At 40.7% G+C, this 26540-nt stretch overlaps 1 protein-coding gene across 3 annotated transcripts in view; it reads right to left on the reverse strand.

Moving 5' to 3' along the window:
• Nucleotides 1-26540, reverse strand: part of LOC137657544 (spermidine/spermine N(1)-acetyltransferase-like protein 1) — an 81147-nt gene continuing 54607 nt past the window's right edge. Inside the window, exons 4-8 of one of the 3 annotated variants that reach the window (XM_068391885.1) lie at nucleotides 25863-26014; nucleotides 22284-22411; nucleotides 13729-13928; nucleotides 2659-2814; nucleotides 1-2399 (exon numbers count right to left, since the gene is read on the reverse strand). In XM_068391885.1, the coding sequence (XP_068247986.1) occupies nucleotides 2322-2399; nucleotides 2659-2814; nucleotides 13729-13928; nucleotides 22284-22411; nucleotides 25863-26014 (714 nt within the window). In that variant the 3' untranslated portion in view covers nucleotides 1-2321. Of the gene's footprint in view, nucleotides 2400-2439; nucleotides 2815-13728; nucleotides 13929-22283; nucleotides 22412-25862; nucleotides 26015-26540 lie in introns of those variants that run through there. The other 2 variants (XM_068391881.1, XM_068391892.1) reach the window with 2 other exon arrangements.

Consider the following 26540-nt stretch of genomic DNA (forward strand, 5'->3'; position numbering starts at 1 on the left):
TACTTTCACTTAATGCGGTGACACTGTTTTAATGATATTTGTAAGATATAGCCCTAGAGAAGAAAAAGATAAGAAAAAGGCAAATTCTTGGTAAACCATGAGGCATCCTTGGCCCATCTGTTAAAAATTCCAGGCACACCATTTGAATAAACAAAGGAAAGATCAAATGAATTCTGCATTACTGCTTGTAATAGATATCAATAACAACTTTCCCTTTCAATAGGGTAAATGATTTTCCATCAGAATTATATTGGGTTATGCAGTACTCTATATTGGCGTAACTGGTATTTTACATGCAGGTTGTTATAATACCTTGTTTTACCACATGCATTATGGCTTAATGTGTAGTATGTTCACTGTGTACCTCAGTATACTTGCCTAAGTATTTCAGTATGATGACTGACACACCTGTTACAGCCTGCGTTAAGTGCCCACTTATACCTATAGGATGTGCCAGGATGGGTTAACTGCACAAAGAGTTAAGAGAGGATTGTACAGTACTGTAAAAGTCTAGTATCGATAAAACTAGCTTTTGTCGAGATCCGTGCTTCTTTTGACTCGGTGTCTTCTGTATCTTGGTTATAGCTTTAGGTTTTTCCTTTTCTGTGATCAATACAAAGAAGTTACATTATCCTTGCGATATGTTTTTAATCAATTTCCATCCTGCCTATTCCTCATCTGCACTTCTACCTGTGCCTGGTGTGTCTCACAGACTGTTTAATGTGTCTTATAAGTTTTTACTTCCCCTACCTGCCTGATCTCTGCTTTAAAAACAAGGATGTTACAGTATTGGAAGATTTCTTGGTATAATTGCAGGAGAAATTTGTGCTTTATGTCAGGAGTGATTAAGGACTATCTTTGCCTGGTCACGGCTTCAATTAAGTGTGCCCTACACTAGGCTACACAGCCAACTATTACTACTATGCTACAACTACTGATCTAACTCCATTGGTATCTTTTGGTATGTTTTACAGGTTGTTTCTATTGCTTCTGTGCTTTCTAATCCTACTGATTTGACTACTTCAGAACCTATATCTGTACCTGTGCCGGCTGTACTTGTATTACAACTACGGTGCCTACAACTATTGTTACATTTACTACTTCTACTGTTCCTGAAATACCTGTTACTTCTACTGCTCCTGAAATACCTGTTAATTCTACTGCTCCTGAAATACCTGTTACTTCAACTGCTCTTCCAGTGACAGTGGATCTGTGGTCTATGGCTGAGCTTGTAGTACATGTGACTCCTGTATTACCCTCTACTTCTGTTATTCTTGTGGTACCTGATATTTGGCTGCTACTTCTGTCGATGCTCTTCCAGTACATGTGCCTTTGTCCACAATGATTGCAAACACTGTGGCATCTGCTGCATCTCTGTATTCTGTGATTCCCAATAGACCTGCCCAGTCTGCCATCCAAGGAGTTCTTGCAATAACCGGTGTATCAGCTTCTCATCATTTTCTTGTGACTGCACTACATGTTTTTGCAGCTGCTATTCCTTTAGCCAATATTATAGTACTGTGCATAAACCTTTACACCTACAGTGTCTGACACTCCTGTGATGCATGTGATACTTCCTGCTTCTACTGTCCTGCAGTTCTTATTGATCCTGGTGCCCTTTGTGTTTGCTGTTCCTGATACTTGCCAGTCTTATAGTAATAGGTGTATTTTCTGCTTCTCCTAAGTCTGCCACTATTACTGGTTGTAGCCTTGCAACCCCTTGCTACTACTGCATCTCATGTCTTCACAATTTCTGCCGGTTGATTGTCCAGTGCAGATACTAAAAGTTAAGAACATCTCTTTTAAGCTGTGGAGCCACTTACTGTGAGAGTCAAGAGGAGAGAGGTACTCTTCCTAAAATTAGTTTTCCTAAGAAGAGGTTGTTATGAGATCAAGACTAATGGCCTTAAAGTTCTTCTGGTTATTCTAGGCATGCTTCTTACATCGCTGGTAGAGCCCTGATCTGTTGGATGCTGCAAGAACTATGCATGCCTTACTGAGAAGATCTTCTACCATAACCATCTCTAGCACTTTTCTCTTCTCTATAAATATCTTCTTAAGTGTGAACAGCCACCATCAGCTATCTCAATGAGAGGCACTTGCAGTGGCTGTAGTATCCTTGGCTCCAGTGAATCTGGACAATTTGTTATGTGGACTTCATCTGGCTATAGTTAGGGCTCCCAAGCTTCTTAGGATATAATTTCAGGGCATCAAAACATAAAGCTAATTTTTATATACAGACCCATCTATCATATAAAGAAAACTTATCTCAGTCATTTGTTTCTCACTGACCACATTTAACCTGCACAAATAATGATAGTTTATCTACCAGAGGATCGAAAAGGTGCAAGCATAAACAACAGATGACTATTCTTCTGTCTGGAAGAATAAGATGATATCTGAAAATATTCACGACTATGAATAGGGGCAAAATGTAATTGATGGGTCTCTGTCAAAACTAGAGTTACGAATTCAATATTTAAATCAAAATATCAAAAATAAAATCAGGTATGTATACTGACATAAAAAAAATAAAAATGGGGATTTATTTCTAAATTTAGAGATTTTTCTTTATTCCAATTTTCAATATGTAGGTGACATAGTAAGTTGGTTAATACAGCAGGAACTAATATATTACTCAACTTAAGTAGTATTTACATATGAGTTCATAATGTCTTTGGTCATTCTGTAAAAATGGAATCCTCTTTCTTGTGTCATATCTATTGCACCCATATGTTTGTAGAAATCAATACTAGGAGTATTCCAGTCCAGGACAGCAAAATCACATCTTTTGCCTTCAATATTAAGACCAGCCTGAAAAAAATAAGAGTAACATAATAAATAAGGCAATTGTTGGCTGTAAATCTTCATATAAAAAAACTAAATTAATAAAAATTAGATTTTCACCAAGAATGGATAAAAAGTTGGTTTTCAGTGGCCTGTAGGATATTAATATTGATTAATTTTTCATAAAATAATCATATGGCAAAAATAATATTAAAGTCTGCTTCCTGATCTTCATTCTTTTTGAAAAACAAGAAAAAATCCTTAACTAGACATAAAGTATATTAAAAAAAGAATAGATTGTAATAAAATCTAACCTCTAAAAAGCCATACAATTTTGTAACATGGAGTAAAAAACATCATGTTCCAGGAACATAGAGTTGAAAAGTACAATGCTCCTTCTTATATAAGTACACTTTAAAGTGATTTACAATCACTAAAATAAATTTTGCATTAAAAAAAATATGTACAATATCTAGTACAGGTAGTCAACATTGAACCAATGCATAAGGTTATTAAAGGCAATAGTAAAATCACTGCATAAAATCGGTTTCAATTGAGAAGAAATAATTCTGTCTGAAAATAGTTCTGGGTCTCAAAATGTTCTCACCAAATACACTGGACAGTATTCAGGCACGCTTATATTTCCAAAATTTGTACACAAAAACCTTGTTTTTTTATGCCAGACTTATACGAGTCAACTTCCAGTGAAAAGTTATTAAATATATGAAAAGTTTATTCAATAGAAAAAAAATTCTGAGGATTACCAATGCTATACACTAGAAAAGTATTTCTTGGAAACTAATTATTTAACAGTTAGTTTCACCCATTACTTTACTTGAGCTTTTATGTGCCCACTTATATACCAGACATACAGTACTAATTCTGGAAGAGTATTCGTAGCTGTCACTTCTTGGTGGCACACAGGTTTCAACTCAGATAACTTACTGCATGTCAGATTACTTTTTTAACTGGTAGCAACATTCCAAGCTCTTGGATTTGTAGGAAGTAGGTTGGCCAGGCCACTAGCCACCCATTGAGGTACTACCTCTAGAGAGTTATTGGGTCCTTTGACTATCCAGACAGTACTACATTGGATCCTTCTCTTTGGTTACGACTCATTTTCCCTTTGCCTACAAATACACCGAATAGTCTGGCCTATTCTTTACATATTCTCCTCTGTCCTCATACACCTGACACCACTGAGATTACTAAACAATTCTTCTCCGCTCAAAGGGTTAACTACGGCAATGTAATTGTTCAGTGGCTACTGTCCTCTTGGTATGGGTAGAAGAGACTCTTAAGCTATGGTAAGCAGCTCTTCTAGGAGAAGGACACTCCAAAATCAAACCATTGTTCTCTGGTCTTGGATAGTGCCATAGCCTCTGTACTATGGTCTTTCACTGTCTTGGGGTAGAGTGCTCTTCTCGAGGGTACACTCGCTCACACTATTCTATCTTATTTCTCTTCCCCCTTTTTTTAGAGTTTTTATAGTTTATATATGAAATATTTATTTTAATGTTGTTACTGCTCTTAAAATATCTTATATTAATTGTTAATTACTTTTCTTGTAGTTTCCTTATTTCCTTTCCTCACTGGGCTATTTTCCCTGTTGGAGCCCTAGGGCTTATAGCATTCTGCTTTTCCAACTAGGGTTGTAGCTTAGCAAGTAATAATAATAATAATAATAATAATAATAATAATAATAATAATAATAATAATAATAATAATAATAATAATAATAATGTTTACATGGATTCTCATTACCATTAGACTTAAATTCAGTCAATGAGTGCAATTAATTTCACATAATACTATCGGAAGCTTTCTACAGGGTTTTTCCATCACTAGTTCAGTGACAGTTAGGGAGTTTTTCAAAAGTTATTTGGACTTATTTTTTACTGGTGGTGAATAATACAATTTTTGTCAGTTCAAATGCTGTTTTGTATGTCCTTGGTGACCTTGGTGAGAAGCTTAATATGAACAGAATCGTGCATCACTTTATAGATCATCACTTTTTAAAGGTTTTGATAAATATGCATCACTTTACAGATCAGCAATTTATAAAGGTTTTGATAAATATCCACCACTTTACAGATCAGCACTTTTTAAAAGTTTTGATAAATATGCATCACTTTACAGATCAGCTCTTTTTTAAAGTTTTGATAAAACTGTTCCATTTAGGTGGAAACTTTTGTATAAGTTAGCTCTTAAGTTCTTGGGTTTAAGTTTATGTTAAGTTTATTACAGGGGTATTTCTATTAGAGTAAGTGTTTACTCTTTTTTTCTGAATGACCAGAGATCTTGTTCATATCTCTTTGCTCTCATGAATCCAATATGCTACTGTAATTTCATTCAGCTTTGCACATTATATACACCAAATAGCTCAATAAAATCAAATTACGGCAGTAGGATCCTCAAGCTATTCAGATGTAGAAGTGAGTCAAGGAATTCTGAAAATATTTGATGTTCAAATCTTTGGACAATTTCCTCAGCATAATTTTACCTAATAGACTCTTTTCCTTTAAAAAGCTGTTAGTTCACATGGTAAGATAATAATACATTCAATGCTTCAAATTCCAGCTGGATACTCCTGTTTATACTGATATCGCAGATGAAGATAAGAAACTAAGACCTATTTGTCAGTACCTGTATCAGTACAGTATATCTGTAAGTCTAAGTTACAGTGTTTTAGGGACCCTGCATGCCTTAGGTTTACTCCTACTTTGAATTAATGATTGAGTTCATTTCATTTTGCAAAACCTTCTCATCAAAGAGTTTTGTAGTTTTGTGTCATGAGAGCAGTCAAGGAGGGAAAACCCTACCCAATCCTAGAGAAATACAAACCTTCCAAAGTTGCCAAACCATCCTTTGAGAAGGGAACAGGAGATGAAAGATAGTCTTATTGCCTCCTTGTCTCATCAGAACTGCTTAGAAATGTGTGCAGGATTTTAATAACACCCCAGAAAACTGATTTCATCATGTATCTGGGGCCTAGACTCTTTCCCACAGGAAGTGGTCCAAGAAGTCAATACCAAACCCACCACGGAGAGTAGGAACAGGCTCTGAAAGTGGGGCATGTCCTCAAAGAGGAAATCATCATTAGAATGGCATAATTTCCGAACGTGACCATGGCCACGGTGCCTCAAATGGTAGTCCAGCTGTAAACCACTCTCCAGATGGTCTCACATCAGCTGGTTACCAGGTACCTGCATTTAATCCTGGCTTTGAAAGGCACTCCACCACTCTTCGGCCCTACAAAGGTAAGGGCCCCAAAAGAGGATCCTCCGGAAATCCCCCAAGGGTGAAGGAGGACGTGGTCACAGAAAAATATCCTCAGAAACCTCTGAACAATGAGAGGTTCCAGGTAAGAGGTAGACTTTTCTACTTTCGGGATCATTCGACCTTTGATCCATGGGTCCACAGCCAAATTACGAATGGACTTGGTTGGAAATGGAACAAAAATCTACCTTTCCAAATTCTTCCAACACTTCCCCCATATTGGAAGAACGTACCTCAAAACTCTTGAACAAGAAGGTAATGAGGCAAGCGAAGTCCATATAAATTCAGGAAGGCTGTTTTGCGTTCCCAAGAACATCGAGAACAACAAGTTCCGGATGCTTACAGTGCAACACATAAGGACCCTTCAACCAAAAAGGGGCGTATAGTCTCAATAGACCTGGCAGTTGCTTACTGGCACCTACCAGTCAGTCGCCCCCTCTCATCTTACCTAGGATTCAGGCTCCAGAAGACAAAATTTGTCTTTGCAGACATGCCCTTTGGTATGCGCAAAGCTAACGGACACAATTGTCCAGCACCTATGCTCTGAAGGAGTACAGGTAGTAGCATAACTGGTCGATTGGTGGGTGCGGGCAGCATCCAAGGCTACTTGTCTGCAAGTGGCCGGAAAGGTGATACAGTTCCTGGAACACCTGTCTCAAGATCAATCGCTAGAAGTCTCACCTTTCTCCAGCTCTCAAGTTTCAATGGTTAAGAATCTATGGGAACTTACAGTCACACCACCTCTCCATTCTATTAAAGAAGAGGAGAGAAAAAACAGCATCTGTCAAGAGACTAATCCAACACATGAGGATTTCAAAATGGCAACAGGAAAGAGCACTGGGCTTTCTCCGGTTTGCAGTGGTGACAGACCCGATGCTAGAAGCACAGCCAAAAGATGCGCCAGGAGTCTGGGGAAGATATGCATCAAACGCTCGAAGAGATCAACAAGGTTGACACCGAGCCGATTGTGCACGCCATTAAGGGCGTGATCAACGAATAAGAGCCTAGCACAGACAATTTTCTTGCAACCACCACAAACATCATTGGTGATACGCATTAACATCTTGGAGGCTATGACAGTCCTCCTGACGTTGAAAAGACTATCCCCTCGCAGAACAGTCCACGTCAGATACATATTGCTACCCTGAACATGAAAATCATTCTTTCTCTCTCTGTAATGTATAGTACCTGTAAAATGTTATTTTTATAATAAAATGAATTTTTGAATATACTTACCCGGTGATTATATAAGCTGCAACTCTGTTGCTCGACAGAAAACTCTACGTTAAAAATCCGCCAGTGATCGCTATGCAGGTAGGGGGTGTACTTCAACAGCGCCATCTGTCGTGCAGGTACTCAGTACTCAATGTAAACACAGAACTCAATTTTCTCCTCGGTCCACTGGGTCTCTATTGGGGAGGAAGGGAGGGTCCTTTAATATATAATCACCGGGTAAGTATATTCAAAAATTTATTTTATTATAAAAATAACATTTTTCAATATTAAACTTAGCCGGTGATTATATAAGCTGAATCACACCCAGGGGGGTGGGTAGAGACCAGCAATAATTGTTTACATTATTATGAGCTAAGGATTTTTTATTTCATTTTAGCAGTTATTCAAAATAACAAACATAAAATAAAGAAGTACCTGGTAAGGAAGTCGACTTGAACAATTACTCTGCCTTTTTAAGTACGTCTTCCTTACGGAGCCTCGCGATCCTCTTAGGATGCTGAGCGACCCCTAGGAGCTGAAGTATCAAGGGTTGCAACCCATACAACAGGACCTCATCAAAACCTCTAATCTAGGCGCTTCTCAAGAAATGACTTTGACCACCCGCCAAATCAAGTAGGATGCGAAAGGCTTCTTAGCCTTCCGGACAACCCAAAAACAATAATAAAACATTTCAAGAGAAAGATTAAAAAGGTTATGGAATTAGGGAATTGTAGTGGTTGAGCCCTCACCCACTACTGCACTCGTTGCTACGAATGATCCCAGAGTGTAGCAGTTCTCGTAAAGAGACTGGACATTCTTAAGATAACAAGACGCGAACACTGACTTGCTTTTCCAATAGGTTGCGTCGATTATACTTTGCAGAGATCTATTTTGTTTAAAGGCCACGGAAGTTGCGACAGCTCTAACTTCGTGTGTCCTTACCTTCAGCAAAGCTTGGTCTTCCTCATTCAGATGGGAATGAGCTTCTCGTATTAACAGTCTGATAAAATAGGATAAAGCATTCTTTGACATAGGCAAAGATGGTTTCTTAACTGAACACCATAAAGCTTCAGACGGGCCTCGTAAAGGTTTAGTTCGTTTCAAATAGAACTTAAGAGCTCTTACAGGGCATAAGAATCTTTCTAGTTCATTTCCAACCATACGATAAGTTTGGAATATCGAACAATATTGGCCAAGGCCGAGAAGGCAGCTCGTTTTTTGGCTAGAAAACCAAGTTGTAGAACATGTAGCCGTTTCGGATGAGAATCCGATGTTCTTGCTGAAGGCATGAATCTCACTGACTCTTTTAGCTGTGGCTAAGCATACCAGGAAAAGAGTTTTTAAGGTGATATCTTTCAGGGAGGCTGATTGTAGCGGTTCGAACCTGTCTGACATAAGGAATCTTAGTACCACGTCTAAATTCCAACCAGGTGTAACCAAACGACGCTCCTTCGTGGTCTCAAAAGACTTAAGGAGGTCCTGTAGATCTTTATTGTTGGAAAGATCTAAGCCTCTGTGACGGAAGACTGATGCCAACATGCTTCTGTAACCCTTGATAGTGGGAGCTGAAAGAGATCGTTCTTTCCTCAGATATAAGAGGAAGTCAGCTATTTGAGTTACAGAGGTACTGGTCGAGGATACGGATACTGACTTGCACCAGTTTCGGAAGATTTCCCACTTCGATTGGTAGACTCTAAGGGTGGATGTTCTCCTTGCTCTAGCATTCGCTCTGGCTGCCTCCTTCGAAAAGCCTCTAGCTCTCGAGAGTCTTTCGATAGTCTGAAGGCAGTCAGACGAAGAGCGTGGAGGCCTTGGTGTACCTTCTTTACATGTGGCTGACGTAGAAGGTCCACCCTTAGGGGAAGTGTTCTGGGAACGTCTACTAGCCATCGAAGTACCTCGGTGAACCATTCTCTCGCGGGCCAGAGGGAAGCAACTAGCGTCAACCTTGTCCCTTCGTGAGAGGCGAACTTCTGCAGTACCTTGTTGACAATCTTGAACGGAGGGAATGCATATAGATCTAGATGTGACCAATCTAGGAGAAAGGCATCTATATGAACTGCTGCTGGGTCCGGGATTGGTGAGCAAAATATTGGGAGCCTCTTGGTCATCGAGGTTGCGAAGAGATCTATGGTTGGCTGGCCCCAGGTGGCCCAAAGTCTCTTGCATACATCCTTGTGGAGGGTCCATTCTGTTGGAATTATTAGTCCCTTCCGACTGAGACAATCTGCCATGACATTCAAGTTGCCTTGGATGAACCTCGTTACTAGTGATATGTCTAGACCTTTTGACCAGGTGAGGAGGTCCCTTGCGATCTCGTACAACGTCAGAGAGTAGGTCCCTCCTTGCTTGGAGATGTACGCCAAAGCTGTGGTGTTGTCCGAGTTCACCTGCACAACTTTGCCTTGAAGGAGAGACCTGAAGCTTTTCCAGGCCAGACGTACTGCCAGTAGCTCCTTGCAGTTGAAATGCATTGTCCTTTGACTCGAGTTCCATAATCCCGAGCATTCCCGACCGTCTAATGTCGCACCCCAGCCTACGTCCGATGCGTCCGAGAAGAGAATGTGGTTGGGAGTCTGAACAGTCAGGGGAAGACCCTCTCTTAGGTTGATATAGTCCTTTCACCAAGTCAGACAAGACTTCATCTTTTCGGAAACCTGGGTCGAGACCGCTTCTAGCGTCTTGTCCTTTTTCCAGTGAAAAGCTAGATGGTATAGAAGAGGACGGAGGTGTAGTCTTCCTAGTGACACAAATTGATCCACGGATGACAGCGTCCCTACCAGACTCATCCACAGCCTGACTGAGCAGCGTTCCTTCTTCAGCATCTTCTGGATGGATAGCAGGGCTGGGGGCTGATCGTCTTGTTCAGCAACGTCCTCATCAGAGGGTTCCTCATCCGAAACTGATGAGGAAACGGCAACGGAGTGGGCAACGTCTGACTCGCTGAATCCGGTCGCACTGGTGGATGCGTGACGGAGCCGGACGCAATATCATGGAACTGCTGCACAGTCTGTGAACTGTCAACAACCATGGGTGCGCGAGGAAGTACAGCGTCAACCCGAAACTGTCTAGACCGTCTGGGTTGTGCAGTCAACACCCTACCGGGTTGCTGAGGTTGACGCACTGCGTCACAACAAGTCACCTCTGCTGGTTGTTGAACGTCCTGAACGTCAACAACCACCTCCGAGCTTCGCTTAACGTCAACGTGCGGCTGGCAACCCACACTGGGTCGCATCGGTGGAGGAACCACCTCAACTGGCAGACGCGAGTAGGTTACCTCAGCGTCAACAGGGCGCACAACCGACCGGTTGGAAGGTTGTTGGCCAGAAGGTTCTTCTCCGCATTTAAGTCCTCTATCAAGGACGCAAGCTTGGACTGCATGTCTTGCAGCAAAGCCCATTTAGGGTCTACGGGAGCAGGTGTGGCAACAGACGGGGTTAGCGACTGAGGCGGAACCGTTTACCATCCCTGAAAGCCTTGTTATGCGTGACATAATAGTACAGCAAAACTTCAAAGGCTCGACAACAGCTGAGAAGTTGACCTGAAAACAACTTGGAGAGTCTCCTGGCTAGGCGCCAGGGAGAGTCTACCAGAATTGAGAAGTCTATCTGGGCAGAGGCATGAACTCCCAAGCCGAGAACTTCTCTCGTGTCATATCAGACTCTCGCTCTATAAACCAGTTTAAAAGAAGGGAAAGCAAAGGCTGTATCCCCCAAACTCCTCCTGGTGAAAAAACCAGTCGCCTAGCCAACGTAACGCTCTCTAGGAGAGCGAGAGAGCACTAGCTTAAAAACAACGGCTTCGAAGTAGCTAGGCCTAGTGTAAGTTCTGACGTTAAGGCGAACGAGGAGCAGCAGTTACAAGATCCGGACGAAGATCCTTAAAAAAATCATCATGATTGAATTAAAGTCCATAGGAGGCTAAGCAGCTTAAGGCTCCTCTCCACCTGACAAGAGTCCTCAAGGGAATATCAGTAGGAGGGAGAACAGCAACTTCCTCATCTACAGGAACCTTGTCCGATAAAAACTGAGTCTCTCACTGGTGCATTAGTAGCGGACCAGAACGCAACGTCATGTAACTGCTTGACAGTCTGTGAACTGTCAACAACTGAACTGTCAACCACAACAGGTGCGTGAGGACGTACAGCGTCTACTCGAGACTGCTTTGACTGCCTAGACTGAGCAGTCAAAACAACTCTAGAATGTGGAGGTTGACACACCGCGTCAAAACAAAACAACTTAGACTGTTGTTGTACCTCGCGAACGTCAACGGAAGGTTCCGTGCGTCGCTGAACGTCAACATGCGGCTGGCAGGGTACACTGGAACGCATGGGTGGCGGGACTCTCTCAGCTGGAGTGCGGCAGAAGGTCGCCTCAGCGTCCACAGGACGCACAACCGTGGTTGGTTGTAGGCTAGAGGTTGGTGCAGCGTCAACCTTCTCCGCACGAAAGTCCTGCATCAATGACGTTAACTGAGACTTCATGGTCTGCAGCAAAGACCACTTAGGGTCTACAGGAGCAGGTGCGGCAACAGACGGTGTGACTGCCTGATGCGGTACCGCTTTGCCTCTTAGGAGCAGTCGTCGGAAGACTGCAGCGAGTCCGAACTGACCCAGTGGCTACAACTGGGCCGTTGGACTTGCGCGGAAGGGACCGACTTGCGCTTAAGAAGCCGCGAGACCTTGGTCCATGGTTTCTTACGAGAAACCTCTTCCGCAGACGAGGAATAAATGGGCTCTCTCGTCTTTGTGTGGGTGGGGCGATCTTGGGTAGATACGCCCGAAACCACGGAGGGAACGTCTGTTCGCTGATTAAAGCCTCTCGAACCCTTTGGTCGTACGACATTGCTTCTCCCCTGGGCTTGGGAGCTTGCAAGAGGTCCCGGACTGGGAGGACGACAGGCACGAACAGACGAACCCTCGGACGCAACACAGTAACACTTTGCGCCTCGGACGCAACACTTTAACACTTTGCGTATATCACTTTATCACTTCGATTTTCTGTTTTGCACTTATTTCTACCTGAAACACGCAATTCTACCCTTCATTAAAAGGTAGTAATTGCGAAATTAGTAGTATAATGCAAGCTCATAATACCAGCAAAAAACAGAAAACATATTTTAAGATAAAAAGAAAAATCAGTGGCTGGGAAAGAGACTAAACACTAGTTCATATAACTACGTTTTCAATCTCTCACCGCACATAGCCTGGGGACGAGAATAAAAACCTAAAAACGTTTTATCTTTCCTCCCCGTACAGAGACTAGGGACGAGAGTAACACGAGAACAACGTTACCCGCTTGAACGGAACGTTTACTCTCCTCTCTCTCCCTCCGTCTCTATCTCTCTCTCTCTTTCTCTCTTGATTTCGCACCTAAGAGAAGAGCCCAATTATATATCGTCAAAACAAACATGTTATTTGACTAAAGGAAAAAACTGAAAGGTTTTTCAATTAAAAAGTTCCTTTAAATTAGAATTTAAAACATTTAAGCTAAGAAAGAATGAACAAAACGTCAGAATCGATTTACTCTTACTGCAAAGTGAAACCGTGATACACTCTCTCTCTATCGTAACGATAGAGCGCATGTTGAACGTCCTGAACGTCAACAACTGCGTAGCATAAAAAACTAAACGTTAGTTCATCTTTGAAAACAGTACGAAGACTATCAAAGAAAATCTTTCATAAAATATTACATTTAAAAAGTTTTAATTCCTTAGCTCTATAAAAGCTAATTACGATATAAAGGGCTCAACGTTGATTAACTTCGGTTTCCAAGTTAGGACCGCCTACTCTTAGGAAAGTTCTATATAAACAAAACATTAAAATATTTTTATATGTTTATAATAAATGGAAAGTTAATCGAAGAGGCCTAAAAAAGGCGGAGAGATAAATATATAGAGGAAAATCTATAACGTGATATATTTACTAAAAGCCTAAACATACTTCCATCTAAGGGAAGGGTCGGCCATTTAAAAGTGAAAGAAAGTCCATACTATCTTTGTCACCATAATTAAATCTATCCAAAACGAGTTCAAGTTTTGAGATGAAGATAAAACACCTGCATAGCGAAAGCTCAAAACTAGAATAGTGTACTTCACCAATAGTTGTGAAAACAAATCCAGTTAGCACAGCGAATTAGTAGGTCTTGCCGGTAGCCCGACAGAGAGAAAATTGGGTTCTGTGTTTACATTGAGTACTGAGTACCTGCACGACAGATGGCGCTGTTGAAGTACACCCCCTACCTGCATAGCGATCGCTGGCGGATTTTTAACGTAGAGTTTTCTGTCGAGCAACAGAGTTGCAGCTTATATAATCACCGGCTAAGTTTAATATTGAAAAACAGGGGTTACTCTTTATATAAACATTTTATTCAATAGCACCTATCCTTGCCTTGATTTGCAGATAGCAACGAATTCAAACTTATTATTATCACAAATAACAAATCTCACCTTAATCACATTTCCCCACAAAGCAATTCCAATTCCTTTTTTCCTGTACTCTGGAGACACGTAAAGATCCTCCATGTATACACCAGCTCCATCTCCATTGTAGGTGAAGAAAAAGATGCTGTATCCAACTAACTGACCTTCTGCTTCAGCCACATAGCATTTATAGAATGCCTCATTCTCTAGACTATCTTCTCTTAAAGCTAGAAAATGAAAAAGTAATTGATGAAAAAAATAAGGCTTAAAACAGAATTCCTATAAATATGACTTCAACCATTCATCACAATGTCTATGATGTTTTTAGATGCAGTAAATATGAGTTCAAAAGGTCAGTATTGCGAAATGTAAATATAAAGAGTGAACCTGTTTATATCCAATAAAAACATACAAGATGAATAAAATTTTCTCTTATGAAGCATTTTAAATCTTTGAATATGTAATATAGATCCTCTGATGTATATCAATTAGATACAATTACTACTTAATAATTTCACAGGTTTTATATCTTATTGTTAACGTAAATTCTCCCAACATGATCATTCCTCATTATTCAAATCTATCCTCTCTTATATGTGATCAGCAAGAATACAATCTACTTAAATGTAAATGTAAAAATCATCAAGATTTATGATCAATAAATGTGCCTTTAATGATAAAAATGTTATTTTCATTAGTAAAATAAATTTTTGAATATACTTACCCGATAATCATGTAGCTGTCAACTCCGTTGCCCGACAGAATTCTACGGAAGGGATACGCCAGCGATCGCTATACAAGAGGGGGGTGTACTCACAAGCGCCACCTGTGGCCAGGTACTGCAGTACTTCTTGTTGACACCACTTCAATTTTTCCTCGGTCCACTGGTTCTATGGGGAGGAAGGGTGGGTCAATTAAATCATGATTATCGGGTAAGTATATTCAAAAATTTATTTTACTAATGAAAATAACATTTTTCAATATTAAACTTACCCGATAATCATGTAGCTGATTCACACCCAGGGAGGTGGGTGAAAACCAGTGTACATGTATATCAAGAAGCTAAGTATCCCGTATTTCATATTATCAGTTATTCAAAATAACAATGAAATTACAAGTACCTGGTAAGGAAGTCGAATTGAGCCATTACTCTGCCTTAAATAAGTTCGTCTTCCTTACTGAGCGCAGCGTTCCTCTTAGGAGGCTGAACAACTCTAAGGTGCTGAAGTATCAAGGGCTGCAACCCATACTAAAGGACCTCATCACAACCTTTAACCTCGGCGCTTCTCAAGAAAGAATTGACCACCCGCCAAATCAACAAGGATGTGGAAGGCTTCTTAGCCGACCGTACAACCCATAAAAAGTATTCAAGAGAAAGGTTAAAAGGTTATGGGATTATGGGAATGTAGTGGCTGAGCCCTCGCCTACTACTGCATTCGTTGCTACGAATGGTCCCAGGGTGTAGCAGTACTGGTAAAGAGACTGGACATCTTTGAGATAGAATGATGCGAACACTGACTTGCTTCTCCAATAGGTTGCATCCATAACACTCTGCAGAGAATGGCTCTGTTTGAAGGCCACTGAAGTAGCCACAGCTCTCACTTCATGTGTCCTTACCTTCAGCAAAGCAAGGTCTTCTTCCTTCAGATGAGAATGTGCTTCTCTAATCAGAAGCCTGAATAGTAAGAAACTGAGTTCTTAGAACTTGGAAAAGAAGGTTTCTTGATAGCACACCATAAGGCTTCTGATTGTCCTCGTAAAGGTTAAGACCTTTTAAGATAGTACCTATGAGCTCTAACTGGGCAAAGTACTCTCTCCAGTTCATTCCCCACCAAGTTGGACAGGCTTGGGATCTCGAACGACTTAGGCCAAGGACGTGAAGGAGCTGCAAGGAACATGTAGCCGTTTCAGATGTGAAAACAATGATCCTGCTGAAGGTGTGGATCTCACTTACTCTTTTAGCTGTTGTCAAGCACACGAGGAAAAGAGTTTTTAATGTGAGGTCCTAAAAAGAGGCTGATTGGAGAGGTTCAAATCTTGATGACATAAGGAACCTTAGGACCACGTCTAGATTCCAGCCTGGAGTGGACAACCGACGTTCCTTTGAGGTCTCAAAAGACCTAGGGAGGTCCTGTAGATCTTTGTTGGTGGAAAGATCCAAGCCTCTGTGGCGGAAAACCGCTGCCAACATACTTCTGTAACCCTTGATCGTAGGAGCTGAAAGGGATCTTACTTTCCTTAGATATAACAGGAAGTCAGCAATCTGGGTTACAGTGGTACTGGTTGAGGAAACTGCATTGGTCTTGTACCAGCTACGGAAGACTTCCCCTTGAGACTGATAGATTCTGAGAGTGGATGTTCTCCTTGCTTTGGCAATCGCTCTGGCTGCCTCCTTCGAAAAGCCCCTAGCTCTTGAGAGTCTTTCGAAAGTCTGAAGGCAGTCAGACGAAGAGCGTGGAGGTTTGGGTGTACCTTCTTTACGTGAGGTAGACGTAGAAGGTTCACTCCTAGAGGAAGAGTCCTGGGAATGTCGACCAGCCATTGCAGTACCTCTAAGAACCATTCTCTCGCGGGCCAGAGCGGAGCCAACCAACGTCAGCCGTGTCCCTTTGCGAGAGGAGAACTTCTGAAGTACCCTGTTGACAATCTTGAACGGCGGGAATGCATACAGGTCGAGATGGAACCAATCCAGCAGAAAAGCATCCACGTGAACTGCTGCTGGGTCTGGAATCGGAGAACAATACAACAGGAGTCTCTAGGTTATCGAGGTAGCGAACAGATCTATGGTTGGCTGACCCCACAGGGCCCAAAGTCTGCTGCAAACATTCTTGTGAAGGGTCCACTCTGTGGGGATGACCTGACCCTTCCGGCTGAGGTGATCTGCCATGACATTCATATCGCCCTGAATGAACCTCGTTACCAGCGTGAGCTTTCGATCTTTAGACCAGATGAGGAGGTCCCTTGCGATCTAGAACAACTTCACGAAAGAGTCCCTCCCTGCTTGAAGATGTAAGCCAGGGCTGTGGTGTTGTCAGAGTCCACCTCCACCACTTTGTTAAGCTGGAGGGACTTGAAGTTTATCAAGGCCAGAAGAACCGCCAACAACTCCTTGCAATTGATGTGAAGTGTCCTTTGTTCCTGATTCCATGTTCCCGAGCATTCCTGTCCGTCCAAAGTCGCACCCCAGCCCGTGTCTGATGCGTCCGAGAGGAGAAGGCGGTCGGGTTTCTGAACAGCCAAAGATAGACTTCCTTGAGAAGAAAGCTGTTCTTACACCACGCGAGAGAAGACCTCCTCTCTTCGGAAACAGGAACTGAGACCGTCTCTAGCGTCATGTCCTTTATCCAGTGAGCAGCTAGATGATACTGAAGGGGGGGAGGTGGAGTCTCCCTAACACGATGAACAGGGCCAGCGATGAAAGTGTCCCTGTTAGACTCATCCACTACCTGACTGAGCATCGGTTCCTTCTCAGCATGCTCTGGATGCATTCTAGGGCTTGGAAGATCCTTGGGGCCGACGGAAAAGCCCGAAAAGCTCGACTCTGAAGATCCATACCCAGGGAGACAATGGTCTGGGATGGGACGAGCTGAGACTCCTCAAAATTGACCAGGAGGCCCAGTTCCTTGGTCAGATCCATAGTCCATCTGAGAATCTCCAGACAGCGACGACTTGTGGGAGAACTTAAAAGCCAGTCGTCTGACGGAGCCGGACACAAGATCATGGTACTGCTGCACAGTCTGTGAACTGTCAACCATGGGGAAGCGAGGAAGTACAGTGACAACCCGAAGCTGTCTAGACTGTCTGGGTCGTACAGACAACTCCTTATCGGGTTGCTGAGGTTGCCGCACTGCGTCACAACAAGTCACTTCTGCTGGTTGTTGAACGTCTTCCCAGTGACACACTGACTCCGTAAATAAAAAAATCCTCTAACAAGGACTAAGCTTGGACTGCATGTCTTGCAACACAGCTCAAGGTCTATGGGAGCAGGTGTGGTAACAGACGGGGTTAGCGACTGAAGTGGAACCATTACCTTCCCTGGGAGCATGTTATGCTTAAATAAAAGTCCATAGGAGGCTACGCAGCTAAAGGCTCCTCTCCAAATGACAGAGTCCTCAAGGGAATATCAGAAGGAGGGAGAAAAGCACTTTCTCATCTACAGGGACCATATCCGAGAAAAGCTAAGTTCTCTCAGTGAGGGTTTCACTGGTGCAAAAGCAGCAGACTAGAAGGCAACGTTATGAAACTGCTTGACAGTCTAGTGAGTTGGCAACAACCAAAGATGTGTGACTGAGAAGCATGCGGTAAGGTATGCAGAGCATGTTGTATGCAGAGCATGCTGTATGCAGAGCATGCTGTATGCAGAGCATGCTGTATGTAGAGCATGCTGTAAGGTAAGCAGAGCGTGTTGCATGGCGTGTAACATTTCTCAGAAATTCCATGACCAGTGCTAGAGTGAGTAATATCGCATTACCGTCCATTGAAAGTGCACGTGCCGAGGGAATTGATTTAGACTGTTTTGTTGATGAATTTGATAGCCGGCATGATAATCGTAGAATTAAGCTACACTAAATGTACTATAATCTACTTCACCTCAGGAAAGGGAAATTCGCCCTGTTGGCAACACTGCATTACTTCATGCATGCTTGCATGGGGTTTAATATCAACATAATATTACCTTACATTCATAACTCATGATTCATTTGTTTAGAAGATATTTTTGCCATATTTTGCGATTTGTTAAAAATATATTGCAAGGAATACATATATATTTTTATATAAGTAATACAAATAACCTCCATTATCATAATGTTTGTGTAGGCATACATGTATATGATTACAAATGCAAGTTATGAAAGTAATGAGGTGTTATTATTGTCATTTGTTATTCCCAAGTTGAATGGGAAGAAGCTCAAGTTGAGGAAAAAATGGCAGATGCATGCGTTGAGGTGGCTGACTCATAGCATGAGGTTGCTGCCTCAAGAGTTGCGCTTGCTGTAAGGGTTGCGGATGCGCAGTAGCAGGTTCCTGAGGAACGAGTTAAGGTTCCTGAGGTGTGAGCTGCGAGAGTAGAGGTAGCGGCTGCGCAGAACGCAGTTCTTGTCTCGCGAGTTGAGGTTCCTGAGGTGCTAGCCTAAGGAGTTGAGACTCTTGCCTTGAGGAGGGTTTAGGTCGCTGCAGCGAGTGCTGAGGTGGCTGCCTCATTGATGGAAGAGGTTGTCGTACCTCAAGAGATTGTTGCCTCGCTGGTGGAACCGCAAGCGGAAGCGGAGGAAGTAAGGCATAAGACTCCTGCTCCCATTGCTGAGGTTGCCTAAAGGAAGGTTAAGGTTGCTGCACAACGCTGGTAACTGGCAACTCAGAACGCGGTAAGGTAGCCTGAGGAACCTCAACTTCGTACGCCTGGCAGACTGGACTGCGGTGAGGCGGAGCTCTCGCAGGAGGAGGCGGAGGTTGCTGCACACCGCTGGTAACTGGCAACTCAGAACGCGGTAAGGTAGCCTGAGGAACCTCAACTTCGTACGCCTGGCAGACTGGACTGCGGAGAGGCGCTCCGAGCGTTCGCAGGAGGAGGTGTAACCTTCTCAGCCTGAAACTCACGCATTAAGACCGCAAGCTGCGACTGCATGGACTGCAGCAAAGTCGTCTTGGAATCAACAGACGATAAGGTCTGTTGAGGCAAAGCCTTAATAGAAGATGAGGTCTGTTAAGGCATCGCCTTACCTCTCTTAGGAGGTGTGCAGTCACCTGATGACTGAGGAGAGTCAGAGCTAACCCAATGACTGCATCCGGGTTGTTGAACTCTAACTTCGTACGTCTGGCATAGGTCTGGACTTTACGTTTAAGAGGTCTTGAGACCTGAGACCAGCGTTTTCTCCCCGAAATTTCTTCTGCAGACGAGCAAAATAAGGGCTCAATCGTCTGCGGGTGGGAGTGACGGTCTCTGTAAGACACGCCCGCAACCACCGAGGATACTTCTGTGCGCCGATCAAGGCCTGCCGAACCCTTTTGCCCTTCGACATTGCTTCTCCCCTGGGCTTGGGAGCTTGCAAGAGGTCCCGGACTGGGAGGACGACTGGCACGCACAGAAGTACCCTCACGTACAACACTGACACACTTTGCGCTAATCACTTATCACTTTTGATTTTCTGTTTGCACTTATTTCACTGAACTCGAAACTTTAAGTGGTTTGTACCTGAAACACGCAATTCTATCCTTTCTCAAAAGTTAGTAATTGCGAAAACAGAATTACAATGTAACAGAAAAATCTAATGAAAGATAAATAATTCAGTGGCTGGAAAGAGACTAAACACTAGATCAAATAAACTACGTTTAAAATCTCTCACCGCATAAAGCTTGAGAACAAGAAAAAACTCTAGAAACGTTTACCTTCTTCCCCTAAAGAGACTAGGGAGAAGAGCAAAAACGATAACAACGTTACTCGCTTGAACGAAACGTTTATCCTCCTCTTTCTCCCTCCGTCTCTATCTCTCTCTCTCTCTCTCTCTCTCTCTTGACTTAGAACCTGAGAGAAGAGCCCAATCATATATATCGTTAAAACATATTATTGTTAAAGGAAAAAACTGAAATATTTCCCAAAATGAAAAGTTACTTTATTAGAATTAAAACCATTAAGTTAAGAAAGAATGAACAAAACGCTAGACACGGTTACTCTTACTGCAACGTGACACCGTGAAAATTCTCTCTCTATCGTAACGATAGAGCGCAAGTTGAACGTCAACAACTGCAGAGACAAAACAAAACGTTAGTTCAACTTTGAAAACAGTACGAGACTATCAAAGAAATTCTTTCAAAAACATTTAAAATAGCATAATATGTTAACAGGTAAAACCGAAATGACGGGCTCAATGTTAATTAACTTCGGTACCAAGAAAAGACCGCCTACTATTAGGAAAGGTCGAATATAAACAAATATAAAAATTAATTTTAATAAGTTTATAATAAAAGGAAGTTGATCGAAGAGGCCTATAAAAGGCGGAGAGATATAAAATAAATCTATAACTTTTGTTAAGCAAAATTAAGAAAGAGAGTCTATACTCTCTTAGACACCAACACTTCCGTCTAAGGGAAGGGTCGGCCATTTAAAGGTGAAAGAGAGTTCATACTCTCTTCGTCACCATAATTAATCAAATTAATTCCAAAAGTTAGCTAAGCTAATAATAAAACTTCCTGAATAGCGAAAGCTGAAATCTTAGAGCAATACTTCACCAAAAACCGTGAACAAGACTCCAAAATTATAAGCGTATCCATGAACGTCTTGCCGGAAGCACGACAGAGGAAAAATTGAAGTGGTGTCAACAAGAAGTACTGCAGTACCTGGCCACAGGTGGCGCTTGTGAGTACACCCCCCTCTTGTATAGCGATCGCTGGCGTATCCCTTCCGTAGAATTCTGTCGGGCAACGGAGTTGACAGCTACATGATTATCGGGTAAGTTTAATATTGAAAAATTAAATTTCAATTATTTTCATTTCTATACAGTACTCCTCTAACACTGTTTAGTTTTTAAAGCAACTGACATCAATACTAAGCACCCAGAATTTCCTGTTTTCTTCCCTTCAAGACGCCATAACATGCTTTGAAACTGGACTGATTAGATTGGAATTTTTATTTTGCTATATGAATAAAATCAATGTACTGTATTCAAGAGCTTAACAAGCTCATTGCCATGAAAATCCTGACATTTACTAAAGGCTGAGGACTCATTAGCAGCTGAAGGTTCATTTATGGCTTGAGTAGTATTTCCAACATCCATCATCCTCTCTGATCAAGAAATCTATACTTCCATGGATTCTCATGTAAACTAAATGCTGATTTTATTTTACGTTTGAAACTTAATCTATTCATCAACATTCTGAACCTGTTTCTCCATGAGGAACCTTACAGTTTTCACATTCTTCACAACAATTAGCTAAATCACAATACTGTCCTTGAAAAGAGACAAAAGAGGATGGGGATTACAATCACCCAAATTTAATGCCGTTGAATAAGCTACACAGTAATTACTTACAAATCTAGGAGAAGCCAATACAATTAACTAAATTTAATAAATTTTGAATCTACAGTGGGATACTAATGTCAACTTGAGTCAACACTGATGAGAGACTATATATATGACGGATGCATATACAGCACATACAATATGGGTTACCATTAGTCATTAGATGTCGCCTTAGAGGGTAATTGAAGAGAAGAAAACAGTTTTTCTTTTAGGGTAGCATTGATGTAAGTAAAGCATAAAGAACAAAGCAATATGAACATCAGTGGAGGTTCATGGAAATAATGGTGACCTCATAAAAGTAAAAAAAGGAGATGCCAAATTTATAAAAGTGCTATTTTTCTGTCAAGGAATGACAGCTAATCATAGTAAATTAGTAATATCTATAACAAAAGTTGTAATACCTAATTAAAAAAAAAAACTCTTAATATTTTTACAAAGCCCTAAGGGTACAGTGAGAAAGTAAAACAATCATTACAGAGATTCTATCCTCTATCATAAAATTCAAGCAAGAGGCACTATGAAATAAATATATCATGAAGTAAAGCAAACAAAACCTATACTTACTTGCTGCGGCAATCTTGGGGCCATCAGGCATCTCCTCATAATCTGCAAGGTCTTGAATAAGTTTCCTAATGCTTTTAACATCATCTTGAGTTGATTCCCTGATTTGGGCTCCTTCTATATTTTTACACCTGCAAAGATAAAAGAAAAATAATTAGAAAAAATCATGAAAAAGAATATATCTTTCCATATTCTTAAGAACTTTTTTGAAAATTATAAATATCCTTAGATAATAAAATATACCTAGTCTGTATCAAGAAATTTTTTACCTGTGGATAAAAATATTTTTAAGTGAGTGTTGTCTGAGATCATAGTGACTTACTGAATCCCTCAGTCCAATGCTCCATCTTAAAAAGCTATACCTTCAATAACTTTCTCAACATTTTCAGCAAAGTTCAGATTCTAAAATCAAATTACTGTAACAGTTGGATATGGTACCTCCTAGAAAGGTAAAAAAAAAAAAAAAAAAACTTTGGATCCATCTTGTAATTCATGATAATTTTGCAAGTGTATTTTATTTAGGTTTATATAGTATGTTGATCCGATTCTATTGGCTTGGATGAATTGGCAGGGATATACTTCCTACTCAGTGTTATATGTTATATGCCTTTTTGTGATTATATTACAGGACTGGTTGGATTCAGGTTGATACATTTCACCAGTTTATCATAACTCAAGAGTCTTATTGTTGTAATGAACAGCAATAAGGCACTGGTGGTCCCTTATCGGCTTCAAAGGAAGTGTGGTTTTCAGGTCTATGGCCTATGTGCTTGGAGTGATCAAGGAACCGTGCAACCGTGCTTCTCAAGCAACTTCTTTCAAGAGTGGTGCATTCCAAACCCAGACTTGGTGCATCAAACTGCATGGAGGCTGTAGACATTATCCTCATAGACAAGGAGATTTTCCAAGCTTATCAAGTCCATTGAATATTCATTTTGATTGGTACTCATAAGAAATAGGTCAGTCACTAGAACTAGTTCGGATAATGGTAATTATTTGCTTTCTATTTTCTAGGACTAAAAATTGTCCACATAAGATGGTCTTATGCTAGCATTTAGAGTACAGTAGTTCCTTCAGTAATTTATTAATTGGACTGGAAAACCTTTCTATGAGGCTTAACTATACAGGACAAAACTTCTTTCCGGAAAGAAGCAGTCCATTTCAGATATTACCAGTTTTATGTCCTTGCGCCACGCTGTATTCAAACTGGTTCAAAATTACAGTAGAATATTTGGAAAGCTCTCTTTTAAGGATCCCATGGCTAAAACTGTCTTTGACCTTATCCTTGGCTAAATGATTTATAGTACTAAAATCTATTTCTTATAAGGTAATTTTTGGAGAACATAAGAGGATCTTATTGGTTTTGCCTGGTTTTTGAGCTAAGAATAATTTTTTAAAAATTACCATAAATTTTTCAATGTCATCTTTGGAGAAAGAAGTTACAATTGCATCAGAAAATGGATTTTTCTGGCAGGTGAGGGCTATTAAATTATTAATTGGCCACTGGTGCAAACTTTAAGGGTAGTATACCAATTTTCTGTGGGGTTAGGTTGTCAAATCCTCCTTTGTTTAAATGCTAATGTTTTCTGGTTAAAAGATTAATTTCAGAAGCCTAAAGAGTAGTAAAAGGAACAATTTGTAAGTTAAAATGCATGATATTAAAAGTGCAGCTACATTGATGGCATTTTGTAAGAATCTCTCTTTGGAAGACTTTTAGCTGCAGATCAGACCTTACATATTGGTACTTGTTAAACATTATTTTGAAGAATCCTGATTCTCTTATCAACTTACTGGCTTTTACCATAGTAGAGGCTTGGAATGCTTTCATGTAAGTGGGTTTTATTTTAGTTTTATTAAAGGATGAATTTAATCAGTCTTAAGAGGTATTTAGAATAGCCTTAGTTATACTGGTTTAGTACTGAAGCCCTACACTAAGAGGTGAGTCTAGCGTATAAATTAATATTTTCTTAAGGACTTTCCTTCTCCACACTGACTATTGAGGTGATTGATTGACTGATTTGAAGCTTCTTGGCATCCTGACATTCTAATGAGGCGAAGAGGATAGGATATTTGTTTTGTCGTCGAAACTGATTCAAGTTGAAATTAACCACCAGATGTCCTTTTGTGGCCTCGTGAGAGATGGAAACTGTAAATTTTTTGTTATTTGAGGTAATGTCAATAATAGTCAATTTCAGGACAAAGCAATATGAACATAAGGTAAGTATAGAAATAACAAATTCTATTATTAACAGGTGATAGGAGGATAGATGTGAGAGAGGCAAGAGAGCGTGCTAGAAATAGGAATGAATGGCGAGCGATTGTGACGCAGTTCCGGTAGGCCCTGCTGCTTCCTCCGGTGCCTTAGATGACCGTGGAGGTAGCAGCAGTAGGGGATTCAGCATTATGAAGCTTCATCTGTGGTGGATAATGTGGGAGGTTGGGCTGTGGCACCCTAGCAGTACCAGCTGAACTCGGTTGAGTCCCTCGTTAGGCAGGAGGAACGTAGAGAGTAGAGGTCCCCTTTTTTGTTTTGTTTCATTGTTGATGTCAGCTACCCCCCAAAATTGGGGGAAGTGCCTTTGGTATATGTATGTATGTATGTATTATTAACATAAATTCTTTTATTAATTTTTTGATGTTAGGGGTTATAAATTATTCAATAATCACTATTAGAAACCTCTAAAAATTACTGTATATGTGTATCTATAAACTTATGGAATACATTGAGTAAATTTTCTTTATTTCTTATAGGAAAAATTAATTTACAACACCAGAATTTAAGTTGCAAGCTTGTTCCCAGAACAAATTAAACAGAGGTACTACTGTATTGTATTTAATTTTTATAAAATGATAGCAGCTTGTAAATACTTTTTTGTGTTCAGTATACACAAAGCAGAGGGAGCATATAAGTGACTTTCCAAGCCAAAAATCCTACCTATAAAAATTATACATACTTCAGGTATCTTGGAACCAATGAATGACCTAGTGTGGGGTATTACTGTACAGAGAACTGAAATGCAGGAGATAAGATGTCGTTTCATCGACTACTTAGTTGCATCAACTACCAGATGGTGTGGAGGTTCCCATAGGGGGAAGCATTTTGCAGGGGGAGAGAACAGGAAATTTTCACTTTAGGGTCAACGTCGACAACTTTGAGTATAGAAACAATACAGTATGAACATCAACGAAGTTCAATAAAAATAATTTTTTCTATTATCAAAATTCTATCTTTTAGGTAAAGCCTTCTGGTTTCAGTTTCATTAGAATAGATGCTCACCAGAACGTCAGACGGGCAAGCCCCACCCACCACTGCGGTGCCTAACCACAGCAGTGGCCTCCCCAGTCAACAGCTTAAACTCACGGTCCCAGGCTGGGATCGATCTGCTACCATGCAAATGCTAGGCAACCATGTTAACAATGTACTAGCCGGGAGGCTAGTACAGTGGTTGACATTCTTTCCTTTTCAAACTAGAAAAACTTTAACTTTGCACATCATGAATAGAAAAAAAAATTATTATAAAAAGAATTTCTGATTTCTAAAAACTAAAATCAACAAAAAAAATTCCTTTGTATAGTACCTACCTCTGACTAAAATCTTCCATAGCTTTTCTGTTCATTCTGAAGAACAGCCACTTTTCAGTGTCTGTTAGATCAATAGCACCCTGGCTAGCAAGAAATTTATTACCTGGAAAGGCGGTGATATTACATCGACTACATCCTCTCTTCAATGCTTCCTGAAAAGAACCATAATCTGTAACAATGTAATTTTTGGGTAAAAATTGAGTACTGAACTGTAATATTGATTCACATAAAACAATACTGCTGACAAGGGGCAAGTACTTTCCATTATCCAACTATGCTCATACATTCTAGATTGAGAAAACATATTTATAAAGAATAGGTCATGGAATATTACATTGGGATGCATAGAGAGCTGGTATTGGTGAGTCCATGAGACAAAAAGTAAGAAGATATTCTTATTAAAACGTTGGAAGGTAATGCCACATAAATCACAAACTTCAGTGGCTACTGCCTATTAGTATTCAGTGCAGCATCAATGGAAATGGACAAGACAAGGAATATGAATTGGGTACTTTGAAATTTAAGGAGGTGGTTAATCATAGATTGATATGTCTTTGTCAATTGGCAATATTTAATTTCAATTAGCATGGAAGATTTCTACAAAAAGCACTCTCATCAAGAACATAAACTTGATTTCCTAATATTGAATTTTTTCTTTTGTCATTTCAGTGCTCTTAA

The sequence above is a fragment of the Palaemon carinicauda genome, chromosome 1, assembly GCF_036898095.1.
Source record: "Palaemon carinicauda isolate YSFRI2023 chromosome 1, ASM3689809v2, whole genome shotgun sequence".
NCBI classification, from domain to species: Eukaryota; Metazoa; Arthropoda; class Malacostraca; order Decapoda; family Palaemonidae; genus Palaemon; species Palaemon carinicauda.